The following is a 27,633-nucleotide window of genomic DNA, read 5'->3' as shown; positions in this document are numbered from 1 at the left end:
AAAAACATGATACTAAGTGAAAGAAGCCAGACACAAAAAAGTCACACATTGTATGATTCCATTGACAGGAGACGGCCAGGGGCTGGGGAGATAGGAGAACAGGGAGTGATTGCTTAATGATAGTGATTTTTCTTTAGAGGTGATGAAAACTTTTGGCACCAGACAGAGGTAGTAGCTGTATACACCACCGCAAATATGCTAAATGCCACTGAATTGTACACTTAACAACGGTCAGTTGTATGTTGTGTGATTTTCACCTCAATTTAAAAATGAATTAAAATTATATATGAATGTTCTTTGACATAAAGACCTCAGCCCTGCGCCTGGCATGTGGTAAGTGTTGAATAAAAGCTGGCCTTAAAACAGCAGCAACGGTAGCCCAGCACGCATTTTCTGATCTCTGCAGAAATCTCCTCTTTTGACCATAGGCATCTCTCAGGATGAACAAGCCACGCGCGCTTGAGTGATGTGTGCGGGGAGGATGCTTACACAAGGCACACGTGAGCGGGAGCATGGGCACAGGGCCAGCTGTTTCTGGGTTACACAAAACCCACACGTTGGAGATCATGTGTGGCCAAGGATGTGCCCTGCTTTGGGGGCACACCTACCCGTCTCTCCCTTGTGGCGTGGTGAGTTAGAGACCACACGGTCCTTTCCAGCGGTGCCTGCCGAATCCGGCTAACACGCCCATCGCACTTGCCCCCGTAGCCTTCCCACTGGCTCAGGACCACTTCCAGTTCTCTGCTCCCTTGTCCCTGGCAGCCACAGGGGCAGGCGCTAGCGGCGGGAGCGGCTTGATTTCTCAAGCCCAAGGAAGCTATAAATCTAGAGCTTTAATCATGTGTTCATGATCATTCAGCAAAGAGCAACGGAGGATTTATTCTGTCGGGACCACAACGGGGAGGCAGCAGGGGGTTGTCATGGGGGATATTGGTTTAGCAAAGGTAGAACTGCTCCCCCGGGCCCTTCCCGGGACTGGCCGATGAACGATGACACCGATGGCCATAACAAGGCAATTACTGGTGTGTGCAGGCAATGCTTTGTTAAAGAGGCAGGCTTCCTACGTGGGCCCAGAGCGGGCCTTTGTGGCTCAGCCTCGCCCAAGTGGCACAGCCCCTGTGATGTTCCCCCATCTCGGCTCCAGGGCCTGCGTCCTTGGGAAAGCAGTAAGCATTTTTTAAAAGCCCCAAGGGTCCCTTCCAGTGTTCTCTGCCAATGTTAAGGAGGAGAAATCAGGGAAACCTAGAGACACTCTGTGGCCCCTTGCATGCAGCAGGCGTCTAATAGCTATTTCTTGAAAACCTCTGCTCCTTCGATTTACAGGAGAGAAGAAAGGCTCAGAGGGGTAGCGATTAGTAACTGTCACTGGGCTGGTCTCCCCTTCTGAGTGGGAGCTGGCTGCCTGGGTGCCTGGCCTTGTTTATAAACCTCAGCCCCAGCAGCAGAAAGGGAGTGGCCTCCCCTGGGGCAAATAGGATGAGCCCAGCCCTGTTTCCTTGGGGGATCTCTGTGGGGTGCTTCTGGTGTGTTACTCTAGAAAAAAATTTAAGGGCATGCAAGGGTTCCTATCCTTGCTGTTTGCTTTTGTTTTTCCACAAATGGGTTTCTCTTCACTTAACTTTCTCTGTGTCAGGATTGGGACACCTTTTCGTAGCAGTAGGTACACCACTCCCTGCTTTCTCAGAGATGCATTTCATTCCATGGACCATATCTGCCCCGCCCCTGTCATATCTGGGTTCTCAACATTACAGCATCACACTGCAAGGACATGTTCTCAAGTATTTCCATAGGATACGCCTTAGCTGGGGAGTTGCTGAGCTGAGGGCTACAACTCACATTTTAAAATGTCACAGGTGCTAAGAATTGCCCTTCCTGGAGGTTGTCCAGCCTGCTGCACCCCCTGCCTTCCCCGCCACAGCCTACTATCCAGCCCTCAGCTGGACTGGAAGACACAGATTAGGTGCTCACCGATAACAAACACATGTACGAAGGCCCGAGCGCCCACTCATGCCAGGTGCCAGGCATTGTCGCCGGTGCTGGGATAAAGACTCAGGCTGGTATTCACGGTCAGAAGCTCTGTGTCCCCCAGGCCACCTGCGTCGGTAACCTGGGGAAGGCAGGCTTTCCCAAGTGGGTACCACACACAGGAGATTTCTCATGCTAGAGGAGCAAGCCTGTCCCCACTAGAAGACTCCTAGTAACACCAGAGAAAGAGGGGCACAGCCCACAGACACAGAGGGAGAGGGAGGGGTCGCCATACCTGGGGACTGATGGATTGAGGCGATGCCTTCTTGCATTCAGCACACCCAGCTTGGGGCCACCTGGTGTCCCCACTGTCTTCAAATGGAACTGCCAACAGGAAGAGGGCAAAACCTTGGGGGGCTTGGCCCAGAAGGGTCACACACTCAGCCTGGGATGCAGGGGCTGCTCCTAGGGGACCTGAGCTGGGAGTCCCTAAACGTGAGAGCCCTTGGCTGGGACAGCAGGCAAAGGAGGTGGACAGGAGCCAGGGAGAGAGGTGGGCTTACCTAATTCCCAGTAGCAGCCCGCCTACAGTGAACGTCTCTCTACCCCAAGACTAATTTCTTGTTTACTAACAAGACTTTCAGGCGTTTCTCAGGAAATGCTGTCTTAAACCGCTACAAGTGCTTTATGACTTCATATTTGAAGGAAACATGCTCATTTTCCAATCGATGGCTAGTATATTGATGGCTACCATTGACTGAGGGTGTGCTCTGACCCAGACCCCAGGCTTGTCCTCTGCAGATGCTATTCCATGAACCCCCCCGCAAGAGCCCCCATTTTACAGATGAGGAAAACAAGGCTTCTTACCCAGGTTTGAAAAAAAGAAAACGCAAGAAAAGACAGATGTGCCTGTCTACGAAGCGGGCTTTCTGGATGCCACAGGCCTATGGGGCATGAGGATCTGGGAAAACTCTATGAGCCATACATGTGCTTTGAAACCTTCTAGTAGCCACGTTAAAAAAGTAAAAAGACACAGGTGAAATTAATTTTAATAGTGTATTATTTAACTGAATTGTTTACGAGAGCGTGTCTTCAACATGTCATCAATAGGAAAGTTATTAATGAGCTAATTTACACTTCTTCCCTTGAACTCTGGCTTTGAAATCCAGGATGTATGTTGTACTCACAGCACATCTGGGTTAGGTCCAGCCGCAGGTCAAGTGCTTATTGGCCACACATGGCTGGAGGCTGCTGCCCGGAAGAGCATAGCTCAAGAGAAGGAAAGCTGACCATCTGATGTGCAGATGCTGCTCAGACAGTTCCCCCGACCTGCCATGAGGGCTGTGCCTTTGTGGTCAGTTGTCTCAGGAGATCCTATTAAAAGGTGAATTCACATCCTTTGGTGCCCAATTCATCAACTTTGGGGAATCTCTTCAACAGAAATCTCTTAGGCATGAATATATGTGTGAAACCTTATTTGCAGCAGCAAAGAATAAAAACACACAACCCCCCCCTCCCCGGAAACAGCCTGACTGGCCCTAGTCAGGGGGAGAGGAGATCCACCCTGTGGAATATTATATAGCCGTGAAAAGTGAGAAAGGCATAGAAAGACAAAGCTGGTAATGGAGGAGACCTTGGTGAGGGGGAAGGGGGCAAGATGATTACTCTGTCTGCACACACGTCTGATTATTTGACTTGTACAACAAACATGTCTTGCCTAAAATAGACCTCCCATAATCTTTCCTAAAAAGCCCCCTCCACTGCTCCGACTTTGTCAACCTGTGCCCCTGGGTCTCCACACAGATTAGACAGCTTCTCTGGCATGTGCTGCCAGCACTTCATAGCAGCCATTGGTTTTTAGAAGGAAACAGGGTGAACTGGGTGAGGACATGAAGTGACATAAAAACCCAATAGAGGGCAGTCCGGGTGGCTCAGCGGTTTAGTGCCTGCCTTTGGCCCAGGGCCTGATCCTGGAGACCCGGGATTGGGTCCCGCAGTGGGCTCCCTTCATGGAGCCTGCTTCTCCCTCTGCCTGTGTCTCTGCCTCTCTCTGTGTGTCTCTCATGAATAAATAAATAAAATATTAAAAAAAAAACAATAGACGCAAATGAATGAATCGGTTAAGGTAGTTCGAGGTGAGATATTGAAGGAACCAGCCAGGAGGAAGGCTCTCCCCAGAAGACTCCCAACGTTCCTGTCTGCTTCTATCTGTGGGTATCTGGCACCGATACCATTTGAACTTGCGAAATCTGCAGGCGAGGGGTTACGATGTGGGCTACAAGGGATTCGTGATGATGGGAGTATTATCTAGGGTGGGACCCAGACATGAGCATTTAAAAAAATATTTATTTATTCATGAGAGACACAGAGAGAGATGGGGGAGAGAGAGGCAGAGAGAGAAGTAGGCTCCTCGCAGGGAGCCCGATGTGGGACTCAATCCCGGGACCGGAATCATACCCTGAGCCAAAGGAAGATGCTCAACCGCTGAGCCACCCAGGTATCCCATCGATGTGAGCATTTTTTAAAACTCGTGGGCGATTCTAAAGGGTGGCTAGGATTGAGAATGCCCATCCTGTGGTCCCAGCAGGACCCGTCCCAGGATGGCCTTAGACGACATTTGTACACAAATTCACATAGCCTGCAGGCTGCAGGGCGATGTCTCTGCTGTGCGGAGCCAGGCACACCTGTAAACCAAGTGCCAGCAGGACTAGGGTTCCTGGAACTTGTGGGCAGGGCTGAGGAACGTTCTGCAAGGTGGGATGCCAGATAGCGAATGTTAAAATTGCCCTCCGGACTGTAAGAGCAATTTCCCACTTATCAGGTCCCTGGGAAAGAAAGACAGGGTTGACCCGGGGGCACGTGGCCAAGGGAGGCCTTGAGAAGCCATCTCCCCTTTGAGAAGAACATAAGCTCCCCCAGTTCTCAGAGCCTCTTCCGGAGGCCTGAGGCCTCTCCTCCACGGCCAAGAACTCACCTAGAGGACATAGCTGGGAGAGGCCACCCCCGGGCTCCTCCCCCAGCTCAAATTCTTTGATCCAAATGAACCAATGACATTTGTCACAGCCAGGTGGCCCAAAGCTGGGAACTTCTTTTTTTTTTCTTTTAAAATTGTTGTAAAATTCATATAACCTAAAATGTACCGTGTTGGCCATTCCTAAGTATTAAGTCCATTCCCCACTGCTGTGCAAGCGTCACCACCATTGAGCTCCAGGGCTCTTTCATTCCGCAAGATGGAAACTCTAGATCCTTTCAACCATGTCTCCCCAGTCCTCCTTCCCCGCCCCAGGCATCCCCTTCTACTGTCTGTCTCTGAATTCGACTTTTCTAGGGAATTCCTGGATGTGCGATCATACAGTGTTTGTCTTTTAGTGACTGCCTTATTTCACTTGGCATCACACCCTCGGTTCATCCCACACTGTCACAGGTGTCACGACTTCTTCCCTTCTTAAGGCTGAATGCAGTTCCACGGTGGATCGGCCCCGTTTTGCTTATGCGCTCATCCAAGGATAGACACCTGGGTTACTTCCACGTTTAGCTATCATGACTACCACTGCCATGAACACCGGTGTGCAAATCTCTCTTTGAGACCCTGTTTTCCCATTCTTTGGGGTAAATACGCAGAAGTGGAATTGCTGGAATAGGGTAGTTGTATGTCTGATTTCTGAGGAGCCGCTGTGCTGTTTTCCACAGTGCCTGCCCCGTCTTGCATTCCACCCGCAGTGCACCAGGGTCCCCCTTCTCCACGTCCTCGCCAATGCTTCTTCTTTTCTGTTTCCTCCTTCTTTTTGGTAGTAGCCATTCTAACGGGTGTGAGGTAGGGAGCATCCTCTTAAAGCTCTACGAGTTACGCATCCTGGGGTAAAGGTCCACAGCAAATGCAGATATGATGAAGTCACCTTCCCTCTCATGTTCGAAAGGCTTCGAAGGCTCCTTAGTGCCTCATACCCACAGATCAGAGCCCCTGACACGAGCCTCAGCCCTACAGGCTCCAGGTTGTGCCTTCATGCTCCTCCCTCCAGCTCTTGTCCCTTGCCCAGTTCATCCTCGCTCATTTATTCCCACTCACCCTTGGGTCTCAACTCAAATGTCACTGCCTCAGGGAAGACCCTGACCACCCTAGACCAGGCCACAGCCCTCAGTTGCAGCCTGCAACACCTACCACAGTGAGGAGTGAAGTGCTTCATCCTGTAACATCTGTCATTCTGATCAGAGTGCAAGAGTCACATAATGGGGCACCAGGATGTCTCTTTTGCTCATTGCTCTGTCCCTAGTGCCTTTCCCATAGTAGGAGCTCACTTAAATCTGTTGAAAAAGTGAACAAAGACACATGCATACTTGTGAACACATGTGCGCACATACGCACACACATATGCAGCCACACACACACAGGCATGCACCTGTAGGCACATACACATACACACATGTGCCCACATACACATCCACACAGCACATGTACATACATATACATACTCACACACGAGGCATGCACACACATGCAAATACACATACACACACATGCACACACAGACACATACATACAGATACATGAACACAGGCACACACGTACAGACATGTGCACACATATACACAGGCACGCACATGCATGTATACACACAGTCACACACATGCATACGTGCACACAAACAGATACAGGCACACAGGCATGCACATGTATGCACACACATACAGATACAGACACACGTGCACACAGACACATACAGGACACACAGAGACACATGCATACAAGGCGCACACAGATACACACACATAAGCACACATACACACAGGCATGCACATGTGTGTGCACACAGATACACATGCACACATACAGAACATACATGCAGGCACACACACATGCAGTGCACGCACATACGTACATGGCCCCTGTATATTCTAGTTTCACTCTCAGCTTGTGTACAGAAACCGAGGCTGCCCTTTGCAAAATGGAAGAACCAAAATCATTATAAAATGCATCATATTTTGAGTTTCCCCTCCTTCAAATTGCCTCTCTCTTATCAAGCATAAATGCCTAAAAAGTACCCATCTTTGCCCCTTGCGTCTTGGTAGTGGAGCTGAACAGCTTTCTGACAAAATACCCCGGATTCTTTCTCCCTTATCCGAGCAGGGGTGGTGCGGGGCACCCCTGCTTGCCTGGGTGGCAGGGGATCTCTGTGAGCAGCCAGGTGAGAGCCAGGGCAGAGACACCGGCCTCCAGAGGGGCTGGGGGACTGTCATGTGTATCACAGGGAGATTTTTCCTCCAAGTGCCTTCCAAAAGAAGATAAAAGCAAGATAAAAATATCTTCCATTTCCCCCCTAATTTGTAGTTTCCTGGTGTTAGCGAGGCTTATAAGACACATGCTCCCAATTAGCTGCTCCTCTTAATTTAAATGCTTCATAAATTATCTCCTGCGCGTGTGGATTATCACTTCATAATGCGAGTTAGCATTTAAATAAATAGCTGTGGTGTAGAAAATTAGAGAGGTTTACTTCTGAGGCGCTGGCATAATGAAGGAAAAGACCACAGCAGCTGAACAGGGGCAGTGGGGGGGACGTGAGGGGACACACGAGCTCCTCAGAGTTTCCCAGAAAATGAGAGTTATTCACGAAGTCCATTCACCCTTTGTTGGCATTCATATTCTTTATTTACGAAGGGCATTTCTTTGGCCCCATCTTTTCTTTTCTTTTCTTTTTACTTTTATTTTTTTATTTTTATTATTTTTTTTTCTTTTCTTTTTACTTTTAATTTCAAAATAATTATCAACCCATAGAAAGTTGCAAAAACAGTACAGAGGGGTCCTTAGATCCCTTTCCCTAGCCTCCCCTGGTGGTGACATCTCAGATAACTGATAATGCGTCAATGCCGGGAACTTGGCATTGGCTCCCTCCTACCAGTTGCGCCATCGTTTCTTTTCTTTTCGATGACATTTCAGTGTGCAATAGTCACAGGAATAACAGCTACCCTTTGGTGAGCACTAACGAGGTGCTGAGCCTCGTACTGAGTGCTTTATGCCTGCCTGGTCATCAGAGCGGCCCTTGGTGGTAAGTGGTGTTGCCGTCCCCATTTTATGGCCGCAGGAGCCAAGGCTCAGCGAGGACACCCCTTATTCCAGGCTTTCACAGCTGGTAGGCAGTGTAGGCAGGATTAGAACGCAGGTCTAGATGACTGCAGAGCCTGGACCCCCCTCAGCACCCACATGGAGGCCGTGGTGGTAGGGAGGAGGTGGAGTCAGTTTCCTGCTTTCTCTGTGTGTTCTTTCTGCAGGAATGTGTGCTGCCCCCTGGGCAGCAATGCCCTGAGTTCCAGATGCTTATTCCTTTCTGAGAAAGAAACTGGGACCATTTCCCCAGCCATGCGCTTGGGGCACTTCTGCTGTCATGAACCTTTAAAAAAATGAAAAATTTTATCTTATAGATGGATAGGTTTCTTTTCTTCTGCTTGGGAAAGAAATTAAAACATTTTTGCAGGCCCCTCTAAGTCCTGTGGGCCCTGGTCACTGTGTCCCAGGCCTGATGGATGAGCCGGCCTTGCATCCAAGATTCAGAGGTTCCAGGAAGCACTATAATTTGTTAGGAAAGCCGTGGCCCTTGAAGCATGCGTGCAACCCTGACATCTGTGACCCTAAACCCAGTAGGAAATGATGCTGAACAAGATGGAGAAGCTGGAGGGGCTCCCAGAAAATGATCTAGAGGAGGTGGCCACAAGCCCAGCTCCCCGGAACTCTATGGCAGGGGACAGAGTCCCCGAGCAGAAAGTGTTGATGTCATCCTGGAGCGCCCCATCTGCCCACAGTACTCTTGGGCCCCTGCAACGAGATCCGCTCGCTCTCTCCTTTCAATCACTTTCTATAGACCCCACAACCACCCCAAGTCAACGACCATGCCCTCAGTTCCTGCACAGATGTCTAAAGCTGCTTTTCAAAATTGCATGTTGCTTCTACTCTGGGACGCGTTGACATTGTGCCATAAATAGGAAGGTTGGTGCTGGGAAGCCCAGTCGACCTCAGGTCATTCTGTTTTAGGGGGAGCATGATTTTTACCTGAAAGATATGCTACAGCGGACTGTGTTTGTTCTCCCAAATTCATATGTTGAAATCCTAACCCACAAGGTGATAGTATTAGGAAGGGGGGCTCCTTGAGAGGTGATTCATCATGAAGGAGGAGCCCTCATTGTCGGGATTTGTGCCCTTATAAAACGGACCTCAGAGAGCTCCCTCACCCTCTTGCTGCCATGTGAAGACATGGCAAGAAGTGAGCTGTATGCAACCACAGAGGGTTCTCAACCCAGCCAAAGTGCTGGTGTCTTGATCTTGGACTCACCAGCTTCCAGAACTGTGAAAGTAAAGGTCTGATGTATTCTGTTAAAGCAGTCTGACAGTCTAAGACAAACATGTACCCCGATCGCTTGGTGATGTGCCGGGGGTCATTACTAGCTTCTGAATGACTACTCATGAGGATGCCCACAGCCTCTGGCCCTCCCCTCAGGGTGAACTAGGGCTCCCTTCATGTCATTTCTACCCAGCGAGGGCTGCCAGATAAAATACAGGCTGTTCAGTCACATTTGAATCTGTGATAAACAATGAATAAATAATAAGTATGTCCCACGTAATAATTGGGACACATTTCTACTAAAAATTTTTTCATTGTTTATCTGAAATTTGAATTTAGCTAGATGGCTTGTTTTTTTGTTTTGTTTTGCTAAATCTGGCCTTGGAGCCCAGCACCCAAACAGACCCCTGCAATGGCTCCCATGACTCTGCCCCATGCCCACCCATTTCCTTCTTTCTGTACCCCAGAAAATTATAAGTTTTGGGGGCACCGAGAATTGTGTCTCTCATTTCAGTACACCCAGCACGGAGCACAATGCCTGGCACACACCTGATAGTAGATATTGTCTGTCAATATGGGCTAGTTATTTTGGGTTATTTGCAAGGTTCCTTACTGTAGGATGGAAATGCCAGGCTGCTCAGGGCGGCAATGTGACCGGCCCTTTGGTGGGTACTTGGACCAAGCACGGCAGATGGGAACGCGAGCATAGCCATACCGGCTCCCTTCTCCCGAGGCTTTGGTGGGTGCAGACGCTGGGCAAGTTACCAATGGGACTGAGCTGCATGAGATTGCTAGTGTTTTCTGGGTTTGCACCCATACCACCAGTCGCTTTGTGTTCTCTTCTCGGATGCTCATAACCACCCTCCGAGGAAGTTCCTATCTGCATCCCCACTTTCTAACTGGGAACTCTGAAGCAAAGAGGGGGGCAGTCGGGGCGCCTGGGTGACTCAGTCAGTTGAGTGTCTGACGTTGGCTCGGGTCATGATCCTGGGTCCTGGGATCGAGCCCTGTGTCAGGCTCCCCACTCAGCGGGAGACCTGCTTCTCCCTCTCCCCCTGCCATTTCCCCTGCTTGTGCTCTCTGGCTCTATCTCTCTGTCAAATAAATAAAAATGGAATCTTTAAAAAAAAAAAAGAGGGGGGCAGTCGTGTGCTCAAGGTCTCTCAGCTGGGAAGCAACAGAGCTTGGATTTCACCAGGCAGCCGTGGCTCCTAGCCTACACATTAAACTTCCAAACTGCATGCAGGTCAGGATGACAACTTGTGTCTAGAGAGAGCCCTTCCAGGCCCAACCCAATGTGTGAAAACTGGACAGCCCGTGGACACATCCCGGGAGCTTTCCCGGCCCTGGTGCAGTGGCTCCCGGCCCTGCTGCATGGCTCCCAGCTGCCACAGGAGCTGGCGCTGACGATCCAGGTTCAGAGGGTCCCACTGATCATGTCGGTTCCTCCTCTGATAAACCTGAGTCCATCACCTGCCCTGGAGTCGTGGTTGGGGTGCCTGCGTGTGTCAGAGTTCGTTTTTAGAATTGGGGATTGGCTCTTGTAAGGGTTTGCATTTGACAAAACTCTTGCTTGGCTCTAAAAATGAACTGTGTTGTGCCTTTTAAGAGAGATTATCTCTTTTTATTTAAATAGGGAATACATGTGGTCCAGCGGATGCCTTCCCCAGGAAAAGTCGAATTTTCCTAGTTCCCATCTGTGTGGCTTTCTGCTGGACAATCATACACTCAGGAAGGCTTTGGGCTTTCGTTCGCTCACCTGTTCATTCATTCGCTCAAACATGAGAATTATCGAACCGTGACTGGCTCCATTCATCCCAGGAAGGAGTATGGCTCCAGTGGCCTGGGAAGAACGTGGTGGTTCAAAGTGCACTTGCTGAGCCGGGTTCCTATTGCTCAAGGATGCCAGGGATCAAAGGCCACCGTGGGAATGTTCTAAGCCCTTTGAAGCTCTTAACAAAGGGGTTTCTGAAAAGTTCAGTCATTAGGACCAGAGGAAAGCTCACAGACAACTACGAGCTGCCGGGAATGGGCTGCCAGGGGAAACGTGAGTAGGTTTGTGGCAGCAGATTCCTCTGGGCAGAGAATCATTAGGGAATTTCGAAATTCATGATGATTCATGCAAGGATAAAGGACAAAGGCAGGAGAAATGGCACCCTCGTCCCAGGGCAGGCTGGTTGGGGGTGTTTCTCTGAAATAGTCAAAATTGGATCTGACTGCTTATGCCTTTCCAACTGATCTACTAATTATATTTCTTCAAATTTTATATCCCTGACCCTTGTAAAAGGATTGCATTGAAGGCGTGTTTTAAGCTGCTTTTTAATAAGTCAATAAGAAAGCTCAAAATTATTTAAAGCTTCTTAAAGAGGATTATATTTGATTTCTTAGGGGAATTCTGGGGTGTAGAATAGTAAAGATGCTCTGTCCTTCTGAGATTGTTTTACATTGAGGAAGCACATCATTTAAGAGGAAAACTTTTAACCATTTTATTGTTGGAAAGGGGTTGACATTTCCGTACAAAAAGACTTTTCCTACATGCCGGCAGCAGCATTAACGGAGTCTTAGGTCTTCGAGGGGGCAGGGATGGCATTTGAAGCTTTCCAGCAAAGGCTGGGACTCTCCTTTGAAGTTTGTTCCCCATTCTTTAAAATGAGGCTTTTCTGACATTCTGAAAAGAACAGATTCCCCGGGTAGCTGGGAGAGCCCAGTCTGGACATCATGCATCACGAGGAATGAAAAAAATCTGGGCAAGAGCAAATATTTAATTATTGTTCTTTAAGAGTCACGTGCACCAGTGAGGCCTGACTCTAAACCTGGTCTGCAGCGGAGAATGTCACAGGATGCAGGAGGGCTCCAGTCTCACTGCCAAGGGGACTCTGGGGTGGGGAGGAGGCCCGCTGTGGGGCAGAGCAGAGAATCTTCTCCAAATGTCCCTAGTGCTCGCCAGTCCTGAATGCCCCCGGCTAAGGAGAGCTCCTGGGGAGCTGGGCAGGGAGAAGGGGATAGGTTAGGGGCAGGAAAAATAAAGAGGCCGCGTGACATCAGCCTGCAGCTTTCTCTGCACTGAATCACCTTTGGAGATTCTCGAGACTGACCAGCTCAGATGTCCTGCACTGACCACGTGCCTCTCAATTCAGACTCTTATTGTCCCCCCACTGGAGCGTCAAGCCAGACTCCTGGGGACCCCCTGCCTCCCAGGCTCTGCTGTGCTACCAGTCTGACTCTCCTAACTGCTGTTTGCTGATCGTCCCACGACCACTGACCCGCAACTGTACAGGCCACGGCCTGGGCACACGCTGTGAGATGCTACCCGTATCCTGTTGGTCAGCTTTCCCAGTCCTGAAATGCTGCCTCTCCCGGGAAGTCTGCCCCTTAGCTGGAGGGTAGACAAGCCCGATCCCTCCTCAGCACCCCCACAGCCGGATGTACTTATGATGCCGATGTGCCACGGGATTCTGCGTGTCCCAGCCTCCACGTGGTCTCTGTGGCCACATGCTTCCAGGAATGCCCCTGGCATGTTACCACTAGAAAAACCCACTTCTCCCTTCACTCCTACTTCACATACCACATGCTCTGGGAAATCTTCCCCACGTGATCCCACAGCATCCTGGGAGGGTGGGTGGTGCACTTCTTTCAGCTTCTGGGCCCCTAGAACCTTGCTTATCTACCTATTTGAGCTCCTGTCTCCCCGTGAGCTGTAATAAGGGTCACACACACATCAGCCCCAGAAGATGGGGTCTGGCTTATCCTGATACACTGCTTGGCACCTGAGGTGGTTCCCTGACATCTGTTTGATCAGGGCTGTGCATTGATAGGTGCCCCCATGCCCCGTCCCATGCATTAGTCATGTGGGTGTCATTGCTGTGCCATATCATTGGAGGGTGTGGAGGGCCGAATGTGTCCCCCAAAAGGATTTGTCCTAGTCCTAATCCCCAGTACCTGTGAATGGGAACTTATTTGGAAATAGGGTCTTTGCAGATATCATTGAGTTAAGGATCTTAAGATGATATCTTCCTGGATTTTGGGTGAGCCCCAGTTCTAATGACCAGTGTCCTTGTAAGGGAAAGTGTTGGGGGGAGGTGTGAAGCATAGACACATAGGAGGAAGAGGCCCAATGACTCGGGGGCAGAGGGTGGAGGGAGACCCCCTCAAGCCAGGGTCTGCCAAGGATTGCTGGGGCCACCAGAAGCTCAGAGAGGGACACAGAGCACATTTTTCTGAGTGCCCCTGGAAGGAAGCAATTCTGCGGACACCTTGATTTCAGACTTGTAGCTCCCAGAACTGGGTGAAAGCAAATTTCTGTGGTTTTAAGCCACCAAGTTTGTGGCAATTTGTTGCAGCAGCCCCGGAAAACTAATAGATGTCTGAGGGCAATGGAGGGCTTCCTGACCTGTCCAGGCTGTGACACTGACTGCAGGCCCAGGGACAGCTGGAGACACGAGCAGTCTCTTGTGCCCACTTCCTACCAAGCTGACTGTTGTGTCTGTGCTGCAGGCTGGTGAAGAGGCTGCAGTACACAGTAGAGGCCTTAGCAGGAGGGAGGCCAGAATCAGGCATCCCTGGCCTCCCAACCTCCCAGCCCCTGGCCATTAGCTGGGTGGGCCTGGGTGCGCATGTCACCGCTGAGCACTAATCTGTGTCACTGGGATAAGCACAGACCTGCTTTGTAGGATACAGTGAGAATTCATTCATTCATCCATCTATCCTTCGACAAAGATTTGAGCACCTACGATACGCCCAAAACTATTCTAGGCACTGGAGATAGAGCCTCGAGCAGCAGCAGCAGAATGACCCCTGCAAGCTCATGTGTTACGGGGAAGAGACAGTTGGTGAGCACAATTCATCAGTAAAATACATGGTTGGTAAGTGCTGTGGAGGAACACTAAGGGGGGTGGAGATGAGGAGAGGTGGGGGCACAGTTCTCAATGAGAGGTCAGGTCAGAGACAGTCACTGAGGGTCCCTGGGTGTCAAGCACTTCCCTGACCAAGGCATGGGGCACAGAGTACTTCCTTGACTTCCAGGAGCTGTGTGTGCTTGTCTGAGCCAGCTCGGGCTGCTGTCACAAATTGCCACAGACTGGCCTGGGGTGTGGGGAGGGCGCCCTTAAGCAATAAACATTTATTTTTCCCAGGTCAGAGTGCCGGCACAATCGGGTTCTTGGGGAATGCCTTCTTCCCGGGGTTCACGGCTGGCTGGCTTCTCCTTGTGGCCACACACATGGAAAAGGAGCAAGCTAACCTTCCGGCCTTTTCTTAGAAGGGCGCTGATCCCATTCAGAGGGACTCTGCCCTCATGACCTAATCACCTCCCAAAGGCCCCACTTGCAAAAGCCATCACCCTAGGGATTAGGTTTCAACATATGAATTTGGGGATCCGAAACCAGCACCCGTAACAGCACTCAACACAGGAAGGAGTTCGTGTCTTCTGTGTCTCCCCGTTTCCTGTGTCTCCCCATCTCCTGTGTCTCCCCCCAGGATGCATGCTCTGTGCTCACTCACCCTGCATTCTGCTTGGTCCCTCCTGGCTTCCCCCCCCTCGGGCAACCTGAATGCCAGGGCAGGCATCTGGGGGTGCAGAGAAGCAGGGGCCACTGACTCACACTGGCAGTCTGGGGGGCATTCTTGGTCTGAACCTGTGGTCATACAGAGGGGGCTGCCGAGGGCGACCTGCCATGGCCTCCTGCCTCTCCCTCATTCAACTTGCTCCTCTTGGAACCATAAAGAAGCCAAGACGTTTGCAATTCCTTTGAACACAAGTTGGAGAGCGGAGATGGGAGATTGTGGCGGCAGAGTCAGGCAGTGTATTCTGTTTTTCTCTTCTCATCCACCCACCCTGGTCAGGTCTTACCACTCTGCCCCTTCCACTGGCGGTGGCTGTGAGTAGGGTATCACCACTGGGCAATAAAGGGTTAACCCAGCAGGTTGGGGATGTCCCTACCCTCTCAAGTTCCAAAGAAAGGATGAGGCCCCGGCTCCTTGGAGGCAAACCTCTAAGCTCTCAGCCCTTGGAATGTCCTTCCTCATGAGAACGTCTGGCTTAGCTGAGGTTGGGCTGAGCCAGTGGGTCCACGCTAACAGTGTGACTTCTGGTGGGGGCCTCGGGCCACACGGCGTCATGGAGCTCTGGAAGGGCTGGAGACTAAGATGAGCCATCCCAGTGATCAGCCCGTCTCTGTGACCAGCTCCCAGTAAAACTCTGGACACAGAGGCTTGGGGAGCTTCCTTGGTAGGCGATGCTCTGTAAGGATGGTCACACCTCCAAGCTGGGAGGAGTAAATGATATCCACACAACTCCGGGGGGCAGAGGAGAATACTGCTGGCTCCTACCTCACCTGCTGGTTCAGTCTGTGTCCATAAACCGTGACCGTGAGAACAGTGGCTTTTCTGAGATCGGTGGTTCCTTCTGGTCAGTGTCTGAGCTGGAGATGGTCTTGGGAACCCCCACGAATGGCAGCCACACTTTTGGCCTCTGCTCATCCCTGAAGACCTGGTGTGAGGCGGAGAGGCAAGGTGCACCTTCTTACCTCTGTGGGCCAGAGTCCACCTGCATGGCTGACCGAGCCTGTGAGGTGGCTGACCTGGGGGGCACTCCGGCCCATGCAGGGGTGCTTCCCCCGCGAGTTGCTCCGTGCTGCTGATGGCACTGGTGTGCATTCCACCCTCCGGGCTTCAGAAAGTGCCCCCTTGGAGAACAGCAGATTAGACTCCTCTAATCAGCACAACTCCATTGGCTTTTATTACTTTGGGCAAAAGAAAATTTGCTCCTGAACAAGCAAAAGCTCCCTGAGAGTTCTCGAGGTGTCCTGTTTGGAAAGATATGAGGGACGAGGGACAAGGCAGGTGGGGTGCTCGTGGGCTTGGGTGACAAGGAGAGAAGTCATCGTCTGAGGAAGAGAGGTCTGGGCCTGGCCCTTTAACACCAAAATGATGGAGTTCATTTGCATTTAGATCTCCTCCGCTCCCTCTTTTCATCTAAAGACAAATCCTCACAAAAGGCTGCTTAATTAGACCAAATTAGATTTCCGCTCAGCAGCTTGTCATTCATTACAAAATGCTGTTCTTTTTCTATTTTGGTAATTATAGGCTGGTCTGTACGAGTTTGTAAGCATTCACTCCAGCCAGGGAGTATGACTAGCATTCCTGATTTTGTTCAGAGAAGAGGAAAATTATTCAGTTGCACCAAATCTGTCTATTTTATAAGTTGGATCAAGACCATCGCCGGAGTCTTTTACAATAATGAGTATTCTCCCTCTTAATTCTTTAATGATTAATTGTAGGAGCAGCACAGAGCTTGGTAATTTCCAAGACTAAAAGCTAAGTACAAACAGATTTCACATGTAGCAATTATGCCATATATTTGAAATCTTTACCTGAGTTATTCAGCCCTATCGTGTGTGAGAAGCCACCCATTAAATCATTTATAGCACGGCCCTCATCCTCCGTTAATATCGATCAGCAGGCGCCTTCAGGGGAGCTCGGATCTCTTTTCCCATCGCTCATTCCCTCCTCCCAAGCGAGGAGCTGGAGCCGGGACATCTGCAATGTTCACCTGCAGATGCAGATGCCAGAGGCTGGGGGCCTGGGTTTGGCGGATCCAGGGCCTTCATTCCCATGTTGCTCACACGCCCTCCATCCATTGCCCGCGGTGCAGCTCAGCATCTAAGAAGGCTTCCCACAAACCGGGGAAGGTTCTCAGAGTGGCTGCCGTGTGTGCTGGAGAAGCCAGCGCAGTCCCGTCCCAGGGTGGCCCAGTTGGCTTCACGTTGGTCACTCGGGTTGAGGGCGGGTGGGTGGTGTGAGCCCCGGGCGGCATGTGGAAGTGGGACAGGCGCCATCAGGTCTCTCTAATTAGTGCCACTCGTCCCTGTTCCCTGAGCTTACTGCGTGAGGGGCGCTGAGGCCTCTCTCCTCGCCCAGGCATGAGCTAACAAACAGGAGCGTCCACACTGGGCCCAGATCACGCTAGCTCTGAAGCTTTCTTGCTGGCTGCTCTGCCTTCCTGAACAAAAGACCTGGATGATGTGGATCGGGGTGACGGGGATCCAGGCATGCTCCGGAGAGAGAAAGGCAGAGCTGGAGGAAGTCCTAGAAATCAGCTCATCTTCCCTCTCACTCTATGGATGGGATCCCTGAAGCCAGAGCAGGGGAGAAGGAACCTCCTCTGGGCTGCCCTCCTGGACTGACCCTCTCTTTAGCCCTCAGCCTCCCCCACCTCATGTCATTGTCACAAGTGGGAAACTGCCCAGGCTCTGGTGTTCTCACCAACTGCAGGAACTGTGACCCTTCCATGGGGCCCACTGCGGGGCAGGACTGGTCTTTTCCACTTTTTGCCCTCAGAGCTCAACTCCCTGGAGAATCTGGGAACAGATGCCATACTGACAAGTCAGGCCTGGGAGGAGCAATCTTTCCATGAGCTTCCAGAACAGCAGCCGCCTGCACGACTCATTGATACTTAGTCATGTGAACAGTCCTGAAGTGTTCGTTGAAGACCTACTGTGGGAACACCTGGGTGGCTCAGCGGTTGAGCATCTGCCTTCAGCTCAGGTCATGATCCCAGGGTCCTGGGATCAAGTCTTACATTGGGCTTCCTGCAGGGAGCCTGCTTCTCCCTCTTGCCTATGTCCCTGCCTCTCTCTCTCTGTCTCTCATTAATAAATAAATAAATTCTTAAAAAAAGATTTACTGTGTGCCCAGTACTGGGGACACTGTAGTAAATGGAACAGAGCTGCCTGGTGCTCATGCCACTGATGTGCCATTGAGTGAGCTGTGGCCAAGACCACCACCCAAATGATTGGTTGGCTATAGTGAGGTGGGTCCAGGGAGGAAAGTGAGATCATGTCACAGAGGCTTCGACTCAGGGATGCAGAGTCCGGAGGCCGTGACAGTTAAGCTAGGAGTTGGTGGGGACCCAGGAGTGGATGATGGAGATGTGACTGATGGTGGATCTGGGTCCCTGGGAGGTATACTTCTTCATAGCAGGCTGAGACTCCTCAGCTCAAAAGCCCATTGGCACCAACACTTCACATACCCAGTTGTTTTAAAAACAGCCCGAACAAGCAGATTTTTAGCCATTTAGGGCCTGCCTAAATGTATATTTCAAAATATCTCATCGATTGTAAATTTTTAGCCATTTAGGGCCTGCATAGCTCTCTAATTAAAAAAAAATTTTTTAGAATTTTTAAAAAGATTTTGTTTATTCATTTATTCATGAGAGACAGAGAGAGAGAGAGAGGCAGAGACACAGGCTGAGGGAGAAGCAGGCTCCTCACAGAGAGCTAGATTCGGGACTCAATCCCTGGACTGGGATCACGCCCTGAGCCAAAGGCAGATGTTCAACTGCTGAGCCACCCAGGCATTCCCTGCATGGCCCTCTAAATGACACCAGCATCTGCTAGCCATTGATCAAACAGAGCCTCAAGTTCATAAGACCCCAAATAGTCTCATGTTCCATGTTTAAGACTCCAAACTGCTGCCGCCCAGCGGAGCCAGCAGAGCCAGGCACCCTGCCCTGTTCTGAGCCACATCACCTGGACACGGAAGCCCGTCTCCATTGCCTTCCCCCACCCTGGGCTCCTGTGCTTTCTTCCCCTTCTGGATGGTGGTCCCTCCCCCATAAGCCTCTGGACAGCCTCACACTGTGAAGGATTTCCCTCGGGTACAGCCCTGGCCAAGAGGCACCCCCTGCAGCTTGTGCGTCAGTGCCCCTTGAGGTCAGCCCAAACGCCTGCACTCACTCCCTGACACTCCTTCATCCCAAACCAGATTATTATCCATCTCCGTATGCTCCCAGGTACCGAGCACTGTGCCCTGCTCCCTGCAAGTTGCCGCCACTGCCCGTGCTGGAGGGGTGATGCATTGCTTGGGTCCCCACATCACTTTGTATGAGCAGCGGCCCGGAGCCAACCAGAAAACAAGCCCACAGTTGCATGGAGGGGGGAGCAGTGGGGCCCTGTCCCCCAGCCATCCGGCTCCACACTGCAATCAATACCCATCCTTATTAACAGGCTTCATCCTAGAGCCTCTTCCTCCGTTTCTGCTACATGCTCTGCTAACAGGTCAGCTGCCATTTTGTGTTAAACTCCTTCTCATTTATTACAATACCAGTTTTTTATTGACATGGAAATAAAACTTACAATCAATGAGATATTATGAAATATACATCAAAACAGAAGTCACTGGAGCTGGCGTTTTCATCTGTTCTCGGGAAGGAACAAGGGTGTATGTGGGGGGGGCGGGAAATACTGAACATTTTTCTTCCCTATTACATGATGCGATTTTCAATGAATCTATAAAGAAAATGAAAACATAAATAGAGTAACCAAACAGAATGATCCTTGCAGCTGTCAAAACTTAAAACAGTTCAGTTCTCCTTTGATTTCTGTTTTAAGTTTTGAAAAGTACATAGATCATTCTCTGCTTTTTCTTTTTCTTTCTTCTCTCTCTCTCTCTTTTTTTTTTTTTTTTTTTTTTTTTTTTTTTGGTGGGGAGCCTCCTTCTTGGGTCTGTGGTCCTGCAGTCCTCTGTCTTTGACCCTTGGCTGCTGAGGTGACCAAGTAACCAGATGAATATGTCATTTATCCATCATGCTGACGGCTCCCTGTTGGCGGAGTGGCTCCTGGTCTATTCCTTACTCCTCAGCAGTCTGGAAGCGTGCTCCTGTGCTTGTTGGACGCCACATCAAAGTCAGCACAGACGTGTTTCTTCCCTTTACTGAGGCAGTGGTGCGCTGGAGAAGGGGAAGGAAGAGCCCATCCCAGCTGGTGCACACCTACTGCGCACCTCTCACCCCTTGACTCTTCAGACTCAGGTATCTCTCTAAATCTGGTCTCTCCACTCAAGGTGGGGATGGTTATCCCTGTTTCATGAATGATGGCAAACTGAGACTCCAAGGGGTCACACAGTCACTTGGTGAGAAGGATCAGAGTCTGGATTCAGATCCCATCTGCCTTGCACCAGGTGGACCTGGTGAGGACTCCCGAGATGGCCTCGCTGAAGGAGTCCCATTTTTTTTTCCTGAAAGTCTTAGAGCCCGCTCTGCAAAAGAAATCTGATGTGGAGACCCCCCTGTGAATAAAACTTGTATGATAGTGGGCGCCTGGCTGGTTCAGGATGAGGGCTTCATACACTGGGGAACCTCTCCTCTCCTCTTCAGGTACCCCGAGCTCCTCTCTGAGCCACAGGGGACTTGTGGCACTTGGTGGGAAGGTCACTGATCTCCTAGTGTCTCTCAGTATAGATGAGGCAGGGGCCACGGGGAGCAGGCAAGGTGGTCGGGCACCAGCTCCCAGGTCTCCGTTTGCACGGTCCAGTACTCCCTCTCCACCATTAGATGGTACATAATGTCAAGTGAAATCCATCAAGTTCCACTGGCCCTTGGCCTGCTTTGGAACAACTACTTCGTGAAGCTCTCAAAAGCCTCTCATAGATGTGCCTTCACCGGCTTTGCCATACAGACTACCTCAGAGAGCAACGAAACCACATGGGACCTGGCTTAACTATTTGAGTCCTGGCGGAGACACCACCTACCCATGCCACGCAAGCTTACTTCCTTAAGATGGAGGGATGTTTTCCAACTTTCCAATGTGTCGTGGTGAGATAGATATTTGCATTTCTTTTCTTTCTCATCCCAAAGAGAGAGGAGTTTCCCAAATTGCTTGGGTGGGAAGCATGGCATATCTTTCCTGTGGACATATCAATTTTTCATTTTATTGAGGCAAAATTTACATAGAATTCACCATTAGTCATTTGTAAGTGTATTCAGGGCTATGTAGCACATCCACAATGTCAACAACTGCCTGTCTAGTGGCAAGACCGCAAAAGGAAATCCCATACCCATTAACCAGTCACTCCCATCCTCCTCTTGCCCTGTTCTCGGGCAATCACTAATCTACCTTCTTTGTCTGTGGATTTGCCTGTTCTGGACATTTCACATAGATGGAATCACACACTCTGTGGCTTTTATCTTGGGGCTTCGTTTCCTTTAGTGTAATGCTTTCAAGGTTTGAGCACATTGTAGCACGTATGAGGACTCCATGCCTTTTTATGGCTGACTAATATTTTACTGTATGGATCTAGCTCATTTTATTATCCACTCATTGGTTGATGGACCTCTGGCTGGTTTCCATCTTTTGGCAACTGTAAATAATGCTGTTGTGAACATATATTAGCTTGAGTACCTGCTTTCAATGTCTTTGGGTATGTACCTAGGAGTGGAATTGCTGGGTCATCTGGTAATTCTATGTTTAACTTTCTGAAGAGCCATCAAATGGACATATGAATCTTATGACTCGTTCTCTATGGACACAAATGCAGACAGAGTTGCTGATAATTCAGAATAGTGGAGAGGCTCATGAAGACCACTAGCTAGTATGCCTACTTTTTATTAAGAACCTCTGCTCAGGGGATCCCTGGGTGCCACAGCGGTTTAGCGCCTGCCTTTGGCCCAGGGCGCGATCCTGGAGACCCGGGATCGAGTCCCACGTCGGGCTCCCGGTGCATGGAGCCTGCTTCTCCCTCTGCCTGTGTCTCTGCCTCTCTCTCTCTCTCTCTCTCTCTCTGTGACTATCAAAAATAAAATAAAAAAAAAAGAACCTCTGCTTAGAACTTGCCCTGCATTATGAAATGCCCCAATAACCCTATGAGCTAGGTACTCTCATTGTACCTATTTTATAGGCTCAGAGGTTAAGTGACTTGCTCAAAAGTCACACAGAGTTGAGAAGCTAGAATCCTAACCCAAGCGGTTTGGTCCCAAGATGGCCAAATGGTAATGTCTCTGTAACGTTCCAAACAATTTCTGTTTGGATCTGGAAGGCCACAGGGTACAGGCTGGCGGCGGCAGCTCTCCACTCCTCATTATGCCTGGGCTCAGACTACTATGAGAACAAGCTTGCCTTCCTCGAGTCTGCCCCAGATGTGGGCATCTGGAGTGGGCCTGCCAGTTCCCATCGTGCACCACCCACAAAACACACAAGTGACAGGTGACTGCAAAGCATGACAGTGAGGGACTTCTCTCCATGGGAGCATTTAGCTTTATTCCTTGTTTCTTCCTTAAACAGCCAGTTTATTGGGCATCAGCTCTGTGTCACCATGGTTTGTGGTCAACTCAAACACATGGTTGTTCACTCATCTCAGCCGCAGACTAGAGAGCTGGGGTCGTTTGCCCCATTTTACAGATGAGGAGCTCGGGGTCCGGACCATACGGGTATAATTGGCAGCGCCAGTGTCAATCCTGACTTTCAGGTCTGGGAGCCCTGCCAAGTGGGCAGAAGCCATCCTAGCCACCTTCCTACCTTGGGGGCACCCTCTCTTTTAGGAGCCTCTGCTTTTGCCGGGGAGGAAAACTTTCTGTGAGTGTGTGCTCCAGGACAATGAGCCACCTCAGAGAGTGGCTTGGGGCTGTTCATAATTCAGATGACATCGTAGCCAGTTTCTATTGCTTTCATTAAAAAAAAAAAAAAAAATCGAGATCATGGTGTTTCTCCTCCCAGCCTCTCACGTTCGCCTTTTGAAAATGCTGCGCGTTTCCCCCTCATCCGCCTAAACCTGCTGTTGAGTTACCGGCCCCCAGAGGCTGCAGGCTCCGAGAGACGCATCCATGCACTTTGCTGCTCACCGCCTTCTCCGAGTGTAATCAAACATCAAGCTAAGTAGCAAATAAATCTCTCGATCTCATAAGCTGCACAGCGAGATCATGTAAATGCAAATGAAGGACCTGGTTTCAAGCTGTCGGGGGGAGGGGAGGGAGCGCAGGGGCCCTGTCACTGTGACCGCCTCAACTGCAAGGGCCATACATCAGTCGCAGTAACAGTCCCCGCAGCACGAAGGGAGAAGGGAGCCCGAGCCGCCCCAGGGAGATGGAGGAAGCAGGCCGGCTGCAAAACACATGCAGCGCTGGCCGTGAGAGCAGGGTGGCCGGGCAGGTGCCATGGGGCCTGGAGAGGTGTCCCGCTGCCTGAGACTCCCCTTGGCCTGAGCTGGGGAGTTGCTCTAGTAAAACCAACTCTAACCGCAGCAGTGGCCAAAGCCACAGCTAGGGCCAGATCCCACTAAACACTCAGTGCAGCCCCGGGAAGTTTTACAGATGCGGAAGCAGGGGCCAGACAGTTTAAGTGACTTGCCCAAGGTCACACGGGCAATGGCAGAGCTGGGCCTCTGTTCTATGTGACATTAATAAGCCGGCTTCCTGCATCCTCACCCTGGCTCGCGGCCTCCCCTCCACCAGGGGAGCAGCCAGCTAGGCCCCCATTATAACCCCCACAATTACACTGACACTGGTTTGAATGTGGCCCTTGACAGGTGCATAGGAAATAGAAACTTATGCTTTAACTCTGCCATTCGACTTTTTCAATTATAAAAGTAAACTCCCAGCACCCTCTCCAAAGGCCCCTATCCCTAACCACATACCCTCACACAATCAGTTACATTAAGTTTCCTTCCAGTATTTTTTTCAATGAAGCTTTTTTTTATACGCTCGCAACCATAGTATATGTAAAATTCTGAAACCTGCTGTGTTTTTTTTTCACTTGACATTATTTTATATGCCTTTGATCATATATGGATGTGGTCTTCCCATGTGTGCCTTTTTAGTATCATTATTCGGTGTTCAACTGCCACTCACACAATGCACATGGTTCAAAGAATCTGGCTTCTAAGACGGTGCCGGAGTCCTTTGATGCATAATGCACCTTATTTCACATGATTGTTTATCTGAGGTTCTCATTATGGAAATAAATAAATATCCTCTATGCTAATCAGGATCACAATTTGCATTTATATTGTGCTTTTCATTCGAGGATCTTAAGTTGTTTTATAATAATGAACTATCCCTCTATGAGCGCAATGGTATGTGTGTGCATACGCATGCATGGGTATAGCTATATACAGATATTTATTTAATAACTACCAGGCAATAACTGTGGGATTTCACGTAACTACACTTTAATAGGATGCAGGAAAGTGAGTGGAGGCTTTTCAACTGTCGGACAAACATTCATTTAGTTCAGACGCTGGGCTAGAGGGTTAATGAACTACATTCTGTGTGGCTGCCAGGAAGAGGGAGGGATTCCTCTACGGGGATTTCTCCGGATGGATTGAGTATCTAAGGTAAGTCTAGAACCCACACACTGAGCTCCCAGACTGGAAACCCATCTTGGAAATGTTCATTTATCTAGAGTCAGATCTGGTTCCGGGCCAACCAAGACATAAAAGGTGAACTGATTTCACCCATTTTCACCTCTTGGCTGGGAAACAGGGGCTGGTTAAAAATTTGCAGATTTTCAGAAGCATATTGGGTGGGAAATTCTTAGACTTGAATTGCAAGGCCAGCTCGCATGTTGTGAAGTTGTTTCACGAGCACCGGCTTCGGTGAGGCTCTAGGGCTAGGGGGGTGGTCTTTCTTACCCTCAGGTGACTTCAGAGCAAGGTAGCAGCTGGAGGGGAGCGCCATCTGTACTTGCCCCTGGAAAACCCCCGTGGTCCTCATGCCAACCAGTGCCTGCTCCGAGGGGGCTTCCGTGAGGGGGTGGGGGGTGAGGGGCTGCCTGGCCAGCCCAATCCGGGGCCTGTTTCCAGAGCCTGGTCCCTCATGCAAGTGGCAGAGGGAGCTTCAGTGCAGAAGGAGCCCAGAGAATCCGGAGACCCCTGGGACAGGGAGAGAGCTGGTTTTAATTAGAGCTGAGAGACGGGAAATAAGGCAGCGAGGGATGACATCTTAATGAGGTTTAATGAAGCTGTCTGCTGATGGGGACAGCTGTCACCCAGAGCTGTATTCCAGCCAAGCCACGTTGTGACAGAGGAAACTCAAAAAAAGGCACAGTTTGAATGCTGCTGAGGAGGGCGGGGTGGTCTGATGCAGAGCCCCGATTCTGCTCCCACCTCCAACACCTCTTGACTCAAGCACCTCAACCACCAGGAGGGATCCCAGCTACTGGGCCATATTTGAACAGCTTCCTACGGTTCACACTTCCCTGCGGTGCAAAGCTAAGGCGTCATGCCTCTTAAAAGACCTTGAGGATTTTGCAGGAGACTCCTTAGAATTCCACTATCAGACATGGGAAATGCCAGAGGGCCTTGCACGTGCGGGCTAAAAGGGATTCACGGATCCCTTCTCTTCCTGAGCCTTGACTTCCCCATCTGTCCACTGGCGATGATGTGACCTCCCTCAGAGCGCTGCTGGGGGGTCAGCATGTCTGGGAGAGCTGAGTTATCTACCTTGGCTATTCCATTTACTACTGGGGTGGCCTTGGCCAGGTGTGAACCTTCGGGTTTCCCATCTGTAGAATGGGAAGCCTACCTCCAAGTGGGATTAGCAGGGTTCAGGGGGGAAGCACAAGAATTTCTCAGGACAGAGTAAGTGCTCAGTAGAAAGGTTTACTAAATAAGATCAGATCGCATGAGCCCCACACTTAAGAGGTGCTCAGTAAATGTTAGCTCTCTTCCTTGTTTCTTTCTTCACTTCTGCAGCAGACAGAGGGTGATGGTTCCAAGGCATCCCCGTGTGGGGAAGGTACTTACAACCTTCACATGGCCCAACAGCCTGGCCATGTCACCTGCCCCAGGACCTTTGCACATTCCAACTTGAGAGCTGTTGCCTCTGGGCTGCCCCTCATCCTGTTCTGGGCTGGGCCAGGGGAGGGGGGGTGCGGTTGGTGGGGGCAGGTAGCGTGGGGGTCTGAGTGGCCAATTAAAGTGGAGATTTGTGGCCAGTCTCATCAGTTTCATGGATATCAGACTGGGGTTGCCATGGCGAAGCCGGTGACTACTACATCAGACCTGAAGTCACCTTCCCTTTCAATGGCAGCTGATCTCAGATATCTGTCATGACTCACTTGCCTGCATCTGGAAGTTCAGGGTCAGGAGCTCTGATCCTCAGCTGGCTTTACGTGGCTCCCCTGAGGTGCCCAGAGACCTGCAGAGCCCTCCACTGAGCAGCTTTCCCCTGGAGGCTTCTAGAAGGGCTTTGTGGACAGCTGGGAAAGGAGGCCCAGAATTGGCTCCAGGCCCTCACACCTCTGGCTCAATGTTCCTTCCTGCTTCCAAGAAGCCCCTCGGAGAACCCTTGGCTCTCTGGCTCTCCCTGGCTGACCCACTGGAACCTTCTTCAGGTTGACTCTCTCCAAAATGCCAATCCAAGGTCGGCATCTTTCTTTTTTTCCTGCATACTTGTCCCTGACCCAGTCAGGACTTTCCGTCCTGTGTCCATGTCACATCAGCCTACAGTGTTTTCCGAAGGGGCAGCTCTTGCCAGAACTCCAAGCTATTCGTGAAAACAGCGGACTTTACCTGGGGCCGTCCTGGGCATCGGCTCCCGAAATGCATGCTCTGTGTGTGCAGAGGGAGGGGCAGTGCAGAGGCCAAGGCACATCCACTCTGCACGAGCAGCATGTTGCCTGCAGAGCTAAGATGATGGGTATACTAAATGCCAACTGAGCAGTTCAGAGGCAGCAAAGACCACATGGAGTCAGGCGTGGGTTCAAATCCTGCCTCGGCCACTCATTAGCTGTGCAGCAAAACAGGCCTTCCAGTTGCCCGGGCCTCTGTTTCTCCCCCGGAAGCTGGGCCAGTGGTGACCATTTTGCAGGGTTATTTTAAGCCTCAGAGGTGATGGAGGCTGAGGAGCCTGGCTCGTGGTCACCAGGATTACAGGGGTCACTGTGGTCAGTGATGTTGGCACAAAGTGGGCTGGGGAGCTTGTCTCATTGGTCAGCTGAGCTGGTCATGGGTGAGTCCGCTGCTCCTCTGGGCATTCACATGTGAACACAGGGGTCCCGAGGCACCCGGCCTTTGGACCTAAAGGCCTGAGCTGCCCAAGGTGGAGTTTCAAGCACAGGAGAGTTTGGGGCTGGGTGGAACCCCAGAAAAGATCAGGGAGCACTCCCACAGCACTAGCCTGGGATGCTCTGCGCGAGTAAGTGCTCAGTAGAAAGGTTTACTAAATAAGATCAGATCGCATGAGCCCCACACTTAAGAGGTGCTCAGTAAATGTTAGCTCTCTTCCTTGTTTCTTTCTTCACTTCTGCAGCAGACAGAGGGTGATGGTTCCAAGGCATCCCCGTGTGGGAAGGTACTTACAACCTTCACATGGCCCAACAGCCTGGCCATGTCACCTGCCCCAGGACCTTTGCACATTCCAACTTGAGAGCTGTTGCCTCTGGGCTGCCCCTCATCCTGTTCTGGGCTGGGCCAGGGGAGGGGGGGTGCGGTTGGTGGGGGCAGGTAGCGTGGGGGTCTGAGTGGCCAATTAAAGTGGAGATTTGTGGCCAGTCTCATCAGTTTCATGGATATCAGACTGGGGTTGCCATGGCGAAGCCGGTGACTACTACATCAGACCTGAAGTCACCTT

At 50.7% G+C, this 27,633-nt stretch overlaps 1 protein-coding gene across 6 annotated transcripts in view; it reads left to right on the top strand.

Moving 5' to 3' along the window:
* The window catches only part of CFAP77 (cilia and flagella associated protein 77), a 150,744-nt gene that overhangs the window by 42,463 nt on the left and 80,648 nt on the right, over positions 1 to 27,633 (top strand). For 2 of the 6 annotated variants that reach the window (XM_049114957.1, XM_049114956.1), the window contains exon 1: positions 7,906 to 8,006. The exons of 3 other annotated variants lie outside the window; for them this stretch is intronic. In XM_049114957.1, the coding sequence (XP_048970914.1) occupies positions 7,974 to 8,006 (33 nt within the window). In that variant the 5' untranslated portion in view covers positions 7,906 to 7,973. Of the gene's footprint in view, positions 1 to 7,905; positions 8,007 to 27,633 lie in introns of those variants that run through there. One more of the 6 variants, XM_035720346.2, reaches the window with a different exon arrangement.

Source organism: Canis lupus, chromosome 9, assembly GCF_003254725.2.
Source record: "Canis lupus dingo isolate Sandy chromosome 9, ASM325472v2, whole genome shotgun sequence".
NCBI lineage: Eukaryota > Metazoa > Chordata > Mammalia > Carnivora > Canidae > Canis > Canis lupus.
This window is presented reverse-complemented; position numbering and strand designations above follow the sequence as displayed.